This window comes from Mustelus asterias, chromosome 4 (assembly GCF_964213995.1).
Source record: "Mustelus asterias chromosome 4, sMusAst1.hap1.1, whole genome shotgun sequence".
Lineage (NCBI taxonomy): Eukaryota > Metazoa > Chordata > Chondrichthyes > Carcharhiniformes > Triakidae > Mustelus > Mustelus asterias.
In genome coordinates, this window is record NC_135804.1 from 2438338 (window position 1) to 2450488 (window position 12151).

At 44.3% G+C, this 12151-nt stretch overlaps 1 protein-coding gene across 2 annotated transcripts in view; it reads right to left on the bottom strand.

The window, feature by feature from the left end:
- Nucleotides 1-12151, bottom strand: part of LOC144492463 (transcription initiation factor TFIID subunit 4) — a 310284-nt gene that overhangs the window by 161147 nt on the left and 136986 nt on the right. The window contains exon 12 of one of the 2 annotated variants that reach the window (XM_078210514.1): nt 8143-8273. The exons of the other annotated variant lie outside the window; for it this stretch is intronic. Within the exon in view, the coding sequence (XP_078066640.1) occupies nt 8143-8273 (131 nt within the window). The remainder of the gene's footprint in view (nt 1-8142; nt 8274-12151) is intronic. 2 annotated transcript variants of the gene reach the window in all.

The following is a 12151-nucleotide window of genomic DNA, read 5'->3' on the forward strand; positions in this document are numbered from 1 at the left end:
ATGACTTCACAACAAAGTTCTTTGCGAAGAATGAAGTATTTTTGAAGTGTGGTCACAGTAGTAATGTAGAAAACACTTATTCAGCATCCAAAAGCACAACAGCTGCTAAATGTAGTCAAATATTTGGAAGGGAAATAGCCAGACACAGGAAAGAGAATGGAACTCAGCTGATGTCTCTTCTATGGAAGTGAGGAGGCAAATGGCTTCCTCCTGCACAACAGGATTCTGTAATTCGATAACCCCTGCTCTTCAGAGTCCAAAATACACTCAGATTATTCTTCTCTTCTCCACCTCTCTTTCTGTCCAACAGAAACCACGATCGGAACACTCAAGTCATCTCAGGGGCTCTTTGCAATCATTTCACAGAGAACAGTCAGGAGGGCTGTCGAGCTCGAATGCCAGTCAAAGTTGGGAACCCAACTTCATAAATGCAACACACACTGGGGCAAAAGTGATAGGATATTTTAATATATTTAACTATACTTGGTGAAATTAACATTTAATTAAATCTATAATTAAATTTATAATCTTTAATTAACCCTCTGCTTTTTTTTTTAAGTAATATGGGATGCTGTTCACCCACGCTGTTGGGGAAATGCCATGGTTTGACAAAGTGAATAACTGAGGACAGCCAATCACATTAACTCTGATACAATATAACGACAAGTCAGCACAAGGTCCAGCCACATCTCATCACTGGGACACATCAACATCCAGTGTCTCAAAACGCACACTTCCTAGCCCAGCTCACCACACGTTTTGAAAATAATGTAAATGTCATGACAGAGTGGGGTAATATTCTCCATCAGTGCCCCTGCCTCATTTCATCTGCTGCTTAAAACCTCGTCAATTCTTCTGTTATCTCCAGACTCGTCTATTCCCAAGTCCACCTGACTGACTGGAACCCTCCAAATCCCTGCTGTATCTGACAGCATCACCTGAGTTCAATGATGTACATTGGCTTTCTAATCTCACACCGCTTCCATCTTAAATTTTTCATCCCTGCTTTCAAACTCTTCCATTGTCTCACCCCTCCCCATTTGTTATCTCCTCCAGACCGACAACCCCTCAAAATGTCTACCCTCCTCCAATTCCAGCCTTTTTTACCTCCCTGGTTTTCATTATTCCACCATTGAGTGCAGCTCCAACAACATTTAAGAAGCTCGACACCATCCAAGACAAGGCAGCCCATTTCATTGGCACCCCATCCACAAACATTCACTCCCTCCACCACTGCAGCAGCAGCAGGGTGTACCATCCACAAGATGCACTGCAGGATCTCACCAAGGCTTCTGAAACAGTGCCTTTCAAACCCATGACCACGATCATCTAAAAGGACAAGTGCAGCAGATACTTGGGGACATCACCTCTGCAAGATCCCCCCAAGACACACTCATCCTGATTTGGGAATATATTATCCTTCCTTCACTATCGCTGGGTCAAAATCCTGGAACACCCTCCATAAAAGCACAGTGCATGGCCCACCACCACATGGACTGCAGCGATTCAAGAAGGCAGCTCACCACTACCTTCTCAAGGGCAATTAGGGATGCGTAATAAATGCTGGCCTGGCGAGCGAGCACACTTCCCTTGAAGCAATAAAAAAAAGTTACACTGATTTAACTATATCACCCAGTGTGACGCTGAAATGCCTTTGCCCCGACCAATGCCTTCAGAAGACTGGCCGCATGGGTAAAGGATGAGCCTTCAGTAGAGGAGACACATTAAAGAACTTACATTTATATTGCACTCAAAGCACTTTAAAGCCAGTGCTTTTTAAGTGTTTTCAGTTTTCTGTAGGAAACACAGCCAATTTGCAAATAGCAAGCTCCCAAAAATGCCATAAGAACATAAGAAATAGGAGCAAGAGTGGGCCATATAGCCTCCAGCCTGCTGTACAATTTAATAAGAGCATGGCTGGCTGATCCTGCATGCCAGCTCTCCTACTCAGTCCCCTTCTGTCAATCTCAGCTATGAACATGCTCAATAACTCAGTGAGTTACCACAGCCCTTTTGGTTAAAGATTCATAATGCTTCCAGAAGAATGTTTTCTCCAACTGTCTTTAATTGCAATCCCCTCAGCCTGACACAATAAACTCAAGTTCTCGATTTCCCAGCAAACATAGAAGCAACCTCTCTGTATCTACCATGCCAAACCTTTGCAGAATCCACTATGTTCCAAGGAGATCTCCCATCATTCCTCTGAACTCCACAGACTACAGCCCATTTCACTCCAACTTTCTCATACGAGAACCCTCACATCCCAGATATCAATCTAGTGAAATAAAGACAGAAAATACATTAGGATATTCAGGTTCTTAGTCACTGTGTTTCTCTCTCCACAGATGTGGAGTTGTCAGCGTTGGACTGGGGTAAGCACAGTAAGAAGTCTCACAACACCAGGTTAAAGTCCAACAGGTTTATTTGGTAGCACGAGCTTTTGGAGCGCTGCCTCTTCATCAGGTGAGTACTCCGAAAGCTCGTGCCAACAAACTTTAACCTGGTGTTGTGAGACTACTTACTGTCTCTCCACAGATGCTGCCAGACCTGGTGAGTTTTTCCAGCACTTTCTCTCTTTATTTCAGATTTCCAGCATTTGTTTCTGTATCAGCCTCTTCAGCCTTCGTTACACTTCCTCAAAAGCATGAAAATTATTCCTCAGGCACAGAGGCCAAACCATCTAACAATGTTCATTAGCCCTGAGCTCTTATTTTGTATTTGCGTGGCACCTTATTGAATGTCTTTTGAAAATTAAAACATCCCTTAATCTAGCCTGATAGATACATCTTCAAAACATTCTACCAGATTTTACCAAAAACAATTTCATTTTTATAAAACGATGCTTACTCTGCCTAATCACATGGTTTTTCACACAGCCCTTTGAACCTACTTCATCATTCAACAAAGTCATGTCTGATCAGATTGGAACTTCCCACCGATCTTTCACCCTTGTTCATCAGGAATCTATCTAGTTCTGTCTTGAAAACATTCATAAATTCTGCTTCCACTGCCTTTTGAGCAAGGGAGCTCCAAAGACCCTCTACACTTAGAGAAAACATTTCTTCTCATCTACTCTGTGAGGGCATGAGAAAATAATTTTTTAAAACTCCCCTGGTCCATTTTCTCTGTTTATCAATATTTTGGGTATCTTTGTTGATACTGAAACTGTCCCAATGTTCACGATTACCATTCTATTTAACACAATCATTGAACAGCTGAGTTGGACTGCACTCCCATGGTACCATTCGGATCTATCTTTTCATATCCAGAATATCACTGGCAATGGATTCTCATCCCATTCCCACACCATTACCTCTGATATCTCCCACAGATCTATCTTTGGCTGCCTTCTATTTCTCAGCTAAGTGCAACTTCATCCAAAACACAGTGTCTGTGTTCAAATGCACGTTGACAACACAAAGGCTCACTTTATTACCACCTCGCTCAATTTCTCAAATGTCAATGAACTATCAGACTGCTTGCCTGACACCAGTATGAGCAGATACCTCAAACAATCAGATATTCTGAAGACTAAAATCATCTTATGTCCCCATTACAAACATTGTTCCCTGGTTACTGACACCAGCCCTCTGCCCAGCAACCAGCGAAGGCTGAATCAGACACTTGGCAAAGATCAGATTCCATTAACATGTACAGGCCATCAAGGAAAATCAGTTTAGCTCAGTTGGCGGGACAGCTGGTGAGTGATGCAGAGCAATGCCAACAGCGTGGGTTCAATTCCTGTACCAGCTGAGGTTATTCATAAAGTGGCCCACCTTCTCAATCTTGCCCTTTGCCTGAGGTGTGGTGACACTCAGGTTAAATCACCACCAGTCAGCTCTTTCTCTCAGGATATGGTCATCTGGAATGATGGGACTTTACCTTTTACCTAATTGACCCAGTTAAGACTCAGATTTCCAAAAGGCGTTTGATAAGGTGCCCCATAAAAGGCTACTGAAGAAGATTAGGGCACACGGAGTTGGGGGTAGTGTGTTAAAGTGGATTGGGGACTGGCTATCCGACAGGAAGCAAAGAGTCGGAATAAATGGGTGTTTTTCCGGTTGGAGGAAGGTAACTAGTGGCGTGCCGCAGGGATCGGTACTCGGGCCGCAACTATTTACCATTTATATAGATGATCTGGAGGAGGGGACGGAGTGTAGGGTAACGAAGTTTGCAGACGACACAAAGATAAGTGGAAAAGTGAATCGTGTGGAGGACGGAGAAGATCTGCAGAGAGATTTGGACAGGCTGAGTGAGTGGGCGAGGATATGGCAAATGGAGTACAACGTTGAGAAATGCGAGGTTATACACTTTGGAGGAAATAATAACAAATGGGATTACTATCTCAATGGAAACAAATTAAAACATGCTACCGTGCAAAGGGACCTGGGGGTCCTTGTGCATGAGACGCAAAAGCCCAGTCTGCAGGTACAACAGGTGATCAAGAAGGCAAATGGGATGTTGGCCTATATTGCGAAGGGGATAGAATATAAAAGCAGGGATGTCTTGATGCACCTGTACAGGGCATTGGTGAGGCCGCAGCTGGAATACTGTGTGCAGTATTGGTCCCCTTATATGAGGAAGGATATATTGGCATTGGAGGGAGTACAGAGAAGGTTCACCAGGTTGATACCGGAGATGAGGGGTTTGGATTATGAGGAGAGGCTGAGGAGATTGGGTTTGTACTCGTTGGAGTTTAGAAGGATGAGGGGGGATCTTATGGAGACTTATAAGATAATGCGGGGGCTGGATAGGGTGGAGGCGGAGAGATTCTTTCCACTTAGTAAGGAAGTTAAAACTAGAGGACACAGCCTCAAAATAAAGGGGGGTCGGTTTAAGACAGAGTTGAGGAGGAACTTCTTCTCCCAGAGGGTGGTGAATCTCTGGAATTCTCTGCCCACTGAGGTGGTGGAGGCTACCTCGCTGAATATGTTTAAAGCGCGGATGGATGGATTCCTGATCGGTAAGGGTATTAAGGGTTATGGGGATCAGGCGGGTAAGTGGTACTGATCCACGTCAGATCAGCCATGATCTTATTGAATGGCGGGGCAGGCTCGAGGGGCTAGATGGCCTACTCCTGCTCCTATTTCTTATGTTCTTATGTTCTTATGATGAATGGTCACCCCCAGAACATTGAAGATGGGGGATTCAGCCATGTAATGCCATTGAATGTCAAGAGGCCATGATTAAATTCTCACTTGTTGGTCAGTGCCCGGCACTTGCTGCAAACGTTATTGGCCACTTCTCTGCAAATGGTACCGAATACTGAGCAATAATCAGCAAACATTCCTCGTTTGGCTTTATTATGGGAGGAAAGTATTTGAATAAACAGCCGAAAATGATACACTACGCTGAGTAACAATGTCCTGGACCTAAAGTAATTGGTCTCCAACAACCACAGCCATCTTCCTTTGTGTATGACACCAACCAGTGGAGAGTTTCCCTCGATTCTGATTCACTTCAATTTCAATAGGGCTCCTTGATATCACACTCAGTAAAATGCTGCCCTGATGTCAAGGGCAGTCACTCCCACCTCAACATTTCAGTTCAGCTCTTTTGTCCATGTTTAGACCAAGGCTGTAGTGAGGTTTGCAGACAAGGACATGGGCAAAACCCTAATTGAGCATCAGTGAGCAGCTTTTTGTTGAATAAGTACCACTTGGCAGCACTGCCAACACACCTTCCATCGCTTGGCTGGTAATTGATAACAGACTGACGGGGCAGGAATTGGTTGGATTGGATTGTGCTGTTTTTTTGTGGACAGGACTACCCGGGCAATTTTTCACATTGCTGGCTAGATGTCTGTGTTGTAGTAGTGCTGGAACAGCTTGGCTGAGCACCAGTCTTTAGTAATACAGCCAGGGTGTTATCAGGACTAATTGCCTTTGCTGTATCCAGTGTCTTCAGCCATTTCTTGATATCATGTAGAGTAAATTGAATTAGCTCAAGACTGTGGCATCAATGTTGTTGGGGTCCTCAAAGTGGATCACCTAGTTGACATCTGTGGCTGAAGATGGTTATAAATATTTAAACTTGCTTTTTGCACTGACATGCTGGCCTCCAGCATCACGGAGGATTGGGATGTTGTGGAGCCTCCTTCTCCCTTGGTTAATTGCTCAACCTCATTCGTGACTGAATGTGGCAGGACTGACTATGGGATTGCTTAGCTCCATCTATTGCATGCTGCGTCCATTGTTTCACAAGCTTGTAATCCTGTATTGTACCTTCACCAGATCAGCACCTTACTTTTAGATTACACCTGGTGTTGCACACTCCATATTAAACTAGTGTTGATCCCCTGGTTTGATGGGAATGGCAGAGGGAGAGAAATGCCGGGCCATGAGATTACAGATTGAGGCTGAATACAATCCTGCTGCTGCCATTGGCCCACAGCACCTCATGGATGCCCAGTTTCAGTTGCTAGATCCATTCTGAGTCGATCTCATTGGCACAGTTGCCACACAACATGTACGGCATCACCAGTGTGAAGATGGGACTTTGTCTCCACAAGAATTGTGCGGGGATCTCTCCGATAGGTACATGTGCGGCAGGTGGATCGGTAAAAACTAAATTTAAATAGATTTTTCCCCCAATGTTGGTGCTCTTGCCACCTGCTGCAGACCCAGTCTAACAGATACGCCTTTCAGGACTCGGCCAGCTCAGTCAGTCGGTTGTTACCCGGTCACTTTTGGTGATGGACATTGCAGTCCCCCAACCAGAGTACATTCTGTGCTCTTGCTACCTCAGTACTTCTTCAAAGTGGTGTTCAACATGGAGCACTGACTGATCAATTGAGGACGGACAGTAGGTGCTCATCAGCAAGCAGCTCCCTTGCCCATGCTCGACCTGATGCCATGAGAATTCATGGGTATGGAGTCAAATCTGAGGGCCACTTTCTCCTGATTGTATATTACTGTGTTGCCACCTCTGGTGGGTATATCCAGTCCCACTACTGGGCAGAGGAGTTTGGAACATTGGCTGTGAGTCAGTGAGTATGAATATGCGAGCTTGCTGCTTGACCAGTCCGTGAGATAGCTTTTCCAATTTGGAACAAGTCTCCAGATATTAATGAGGAGGTCTTAATATTGACTGGGCAGAGTGTACCTTTGATCTTTCAGCACTAAGTTCAATGCCAGGCAATGGGTTTAGTTTTCTATGTATTCATTTATCTCCAGTAGTTTGACAGGGTGAATGATTGATGAGACCATTTCAGAGAGCAGTTTAGAGTGAGCTACTTTCCTGTGGATCTGGAATCATGCAGGACGGGAGATTTCCGCCCTGTAAAACATCAGTGAAGCAGATAGTCTTGACAATAATCTGATAACGAGACCAGCATTATATTCCAAATGTATTAAATCTGAATCTGCCATGGTGGGATTTGAATTCCTGTCTCCAGTGCACGAGACCAGGTCTCTACATTACAAACCCAGTAACATTACCACAAAGCTCCTGTTGTCTAGCTGCCTGACACACAGTCACACCTCTCCTTCTCTTTACCTTCAACCAGACCCAGACCACTTCCTACACTCAGAGGTGTGACTGCCTCCTGGAACAGTGCCTTGGTAACTCTCCATTTCTCTGCTGTCCAACAATGTCTGCATCTCAGGCTCCAGTTTAGTCATCTGAGTTTAAGTCCCTAAGACGTAGACACTGTGAAAATATGATTGTCTGAGATTGCAATGGTTTCCACAAACTCCCATATGATATAATCAGAAATGAGGTAATAATCGAGTGATGTTTTGAGATATACAGATTGGCCAGGGCTTCAGGGAGAATTTCCCTGGTTTTCTTCACATCGCACCATAGGATCTTTCAACTGAGGGGGTAAATCGGGTTTAAGTCTTAATCACAAAGGTGACACCTTCAACAGTGCATCACTCCATCAGTGCTGCACTGGGAACATCACTCAGGCTATGTAAATGATGCATGACAAAATAAGATGCACAATTCTCTCAAACCATATTACTCAGAGTTGAGAGTGCGATAGGCTGAGCCTTGGCCGAGACCCTCAATCTAGGAATGGAATTCTTCCGAACAGGAACAAACAGCACAGCAGGAGCTGAACATCATACACACTAGTTTACATTAAGTCAAGCAGAGAGCAACACCCTCCTCGGGCACAGGGACACCTGCTCCACATACCTTGTGAGTTTCCATTCTGCGTTGTGCTATTGATGTCAGTTTTCCGATGACCATTTTTAACCGTTCTTGCGTCGCGATTGAAATCGTGTTTACTATGTCAATGGGAACGTCCGTGATTCCAAATCTTTTAGCTGCAAAACATTTTGTTTGAAATATATTCTCAAATTTATTTTTAAAACAAGGACTTTTTTCCCAACCAAATTGAAACGGTCAAAACAATTACTCAACACCACCGTGGCTTCCTCACAAGCGACCCTTCTCTTCCGCCTTGCCGGGGACGAGCTTGAGCCATGTTAATCACTGGTGCAAGGAAAGCATCAACAGACACAACCATTCCCACCGCTGCCTCAAGCACAGGGACCAGACATCAAACAGCTCTTTTCCACTGAGAACACAACATGCAGTACCCATAAGGAAAGACACCGCCTGGGCAGAAGGCAGACAAAGGAGAGACTGCCCACTAACGTGGAAGAGATGGCAGTCAGCTCATAGAACTCCACAACACAGGAACAGGCCAACTGATCTAAGCTGATGCTTATGCTCCACACAAATCTACTTCCCACCTCATTTCATAGCATCCTATCAACATACCCTCCTATTTCTCTTCTTCATGTATAAATCCAGCCTCTTTTAAACGTGCCTCTGTTAATACCTTCAACCACTCCATGTGGTAGAAAATTCAAATTCTCACCAATTTGTTTTTAAATTCAGTCATGGGGCATGGGCGTCGCTGGCTGGGCCAGCATTTATTGCCCATTCCTGAAGGCAGTTAAGAGTTAACCACATTGCTGTGGGTCTGGAGTCACATGTAGGCCAGTACGATGTCTCACAACACCAGGTTAAAGTCCAACAGGTTTATTTGGAATCACGAGCTTTCGGAGTTGGACTTTAACCTGGTGTTGTGAGACTTCTTACTGTGCCCAACCCAGTCCAATGCCAGCATCTCCACAACATGTAGGCCAGACCAGGTAAGGGCCGCAGATTTCCTTCCCTAAAGGACATCAGTGAACCAGGTGGGTTTTTACAACAATTGACAACGGTCATCATTAAACTTTCAATTCCAGATTTTTATTAAATTTCACCATGTGCCCTGAGGGGATTCGAACTCGGGTCGCCAGAGCATTACCCTGTATCTTTGCATCTCTAGTCCAGTGACAATACCACTACGCCACTGCCTCCCCAATTGAGTAGTGATCTGCAAGCTGAACTGAAAGACCAGTGAACCCAGTTTAGATCAGAACATGAAATCGAATTTCAGCCCTGTGCTGCTCACATCGTGGTTCCGTTTTGTTTTGTACAAGGTCAGAAAAAACCAGGCTCATTGCAGCAGAACGAATGATGTGACAATAATATCCTCGTGCCTTGTGCATGTAAAGGAAAGGAGGAACACAGCTCCTCGGGGGGTGCACACGCAGCCAGCAACCCAGAATGGCAGAGGGGAAAGAGACCAGAAGTGTCACTGGATGAAAGCAAAATACTGCAGATGTTGGAATCTGAAACAAAAACGGAGAATGCTGGGAAATGCTCTGACAAAGGGTCACCCAGACTCGAAACGTTGGCTCTATTCTCTCTCCACAGATGCTGCCCAGACCTGCTGAGATTTTCCAGCAGTTTCTGCTTTTGTGTCATTGGATGACTCTGTCTCATCCAATATTTGGCTGGGAAAGGAATTCAAGATGTGGAGATGCCGGCGTTGGACTGGGGTAAACACAGTAAGAAGTTTAACAACACCAGGTTAAAGTCCAACAGGTTTATTTGGTAGCAAAAGCCACACAAGCTTTTGGAGCTTAAGGCTCCGAAAGCTTGTGTGGCTTTTGCTACCAAATAAACCTGTTGCTCTATAACCTGGTGTTGTTAAACTTCTTAAAGGAATTCAAACCAGAGAAGAGGACAGTGGTCAGTCAGTGGTATGTTTACAGTGGGGCTGAGCCATTGTCCAAGGAAAGGCAGAAATATTCCATTTGAAAAGATAATCAAATGTCCATAATTATACAGGCATATTGAGAATAATGTACAAGCTATTTACTCTTTCTCTGTTGCCAGTTTGTCAGCAATGGGATCTTACCTCACACTGGCAAACTGGAATGCACGGCCCGAATGGCAATAGGTTCAAAAGGAAGAATAGCAAACAACAGGTAAAATACTGAGAGCAGCAAAGCATGAGTGTTTTTTTAGCACTGAGTGTTTTACTTCCTTGGTTACTAAACTATGGTAGATATTTATTATCCAGTCATTAGAACACAGGAAGAAGCCAGTCAGCAGGTTGAGTCCAGTGAAGCACAGTCACCCGGATTGTACTGTAGGCGTTTGCTGCCAGAATGAGCTTGGGCTGCTCAGCAATTTCCATTGGACAACATTGTCTCACAGAGTCTCAACCCCAATTATCCCATCTTGGTTCAGTTTCTCCTCACCACACAGCCCCCTGATCAAGCTAGACATCTTCTCCTTGATAGACTGTATAATAGAGAACATCAGTTTCTTGTATTTATATTGTTTATTTATTGGTGTCACAAGTAGGCTTACCTTAACACTGCAATGAAGTTAGTGTCAAAATCCCCAACTCGCCACATTCCAGCGCCTGTTTGGGTACACTGAGGGAGAATTTAGCATGGCCAATGCACCTTAACCAGCACATCTTTCAGATTGTGGGAGGAAATCGGAGCACCTGGAGGAAACCCACGCAGACACGGGGAGAACGTGCAGACTCTGCACAGACAGTGACCCAAGCTGGGAATCAAACCCAGGTCCCTGGCGCTGTGAGGCAGCAGTGCTAACCACTATGATACCGTGCCGCCCTCCTTTAACAGAGTAAAATGTCCCAATAATTGATAACAAATCACAAAAGGAGATAATCGAACATGTGAGCCAAAAGGAGAGAAAGGTAGGGAGATTTAGCGAGGGAATACACAAGCTGATTGCCTGGGAACTGAAAGCACAGCCACCAATGGTGGAGCGATTAAAATCGAGGATATGAAAATCCAGAGTTGGGCTGGAGGAGGTGATAAGGATTGGGAAAAGCAAGGCCATGGGCAACAGGGATGAGAATTTTACAGTTGTTAGACTGGGAGTCAATGCAGATCAGGGAGAATTGGAGTGATGGGTGAATGGAACTTACACGTGTTAATCCATGCACAGCAGAGTTTTGGATAAACCTAAGTTTATGTCGGATGGAATATGGGAGGCAGGCAAGAAGAGCATTTGAATAGCCGTGTCTAGATGTAACAAAGACATGAATGAAGGCTTCAACGGATGAGATGAGGCATGGGAAGAATCGGCCCGATTAACAGAAGTGTAAGTATGTTGTTTCCAGGGTGGAACAGCAGTGTGAGCATTTTGGAGTCAGGTATGACATCAAGATTGCAAATGCTTTGGATCAACCCCAGACAACTGCCAATGAGAGAGGGATGGAGTTGGTACTGGATATAGGACAAGCAGTATTGTCCAAAAGGATTCCCTAAGCAACAGCAATCATAATATAATAGAATTTCCCACTCAATTTGAAGATCAATGTTTTAAACCAAAGTAAAGGTAATTATAAGGACATGAAGTCAGAGATAAAGTAAATGGGAAACTAGACTGAAAGATAGGACAGTATAGACGCAGTAGCAACTTTTAAGGACCTATTTAATAACTCTAAACAAAGATTTACCCAGTGAGAATAAAAAAGCTCCTTAGGAAGGAATTAAAGATAGTATCAGATTGCAAAAAGCACTGTATAATTTCTGCAAAGGTAAGCGGTAGGTTAGGTGACTGGACACATCTTAAGAACCAGTAAAGAAAGACTAAATAATAACAAAGAGGAAGGAATTGTAAGAAATTTTTGGAAGAAATAATAGTAAATTGGAATATTATTTAAATGGAGAAAAATTACATCGTGCGACTGTGCAGTGGGACCTGGGGGTCCTTGTGCACGAATCGCAAAAACTCAGTCTGCAGGTGCAGCAGGTGATCAAGAAGGCGAATGGAATGTTGGCCTTTATCGCGAGGGGGATAGAATATAAAAGCAGGG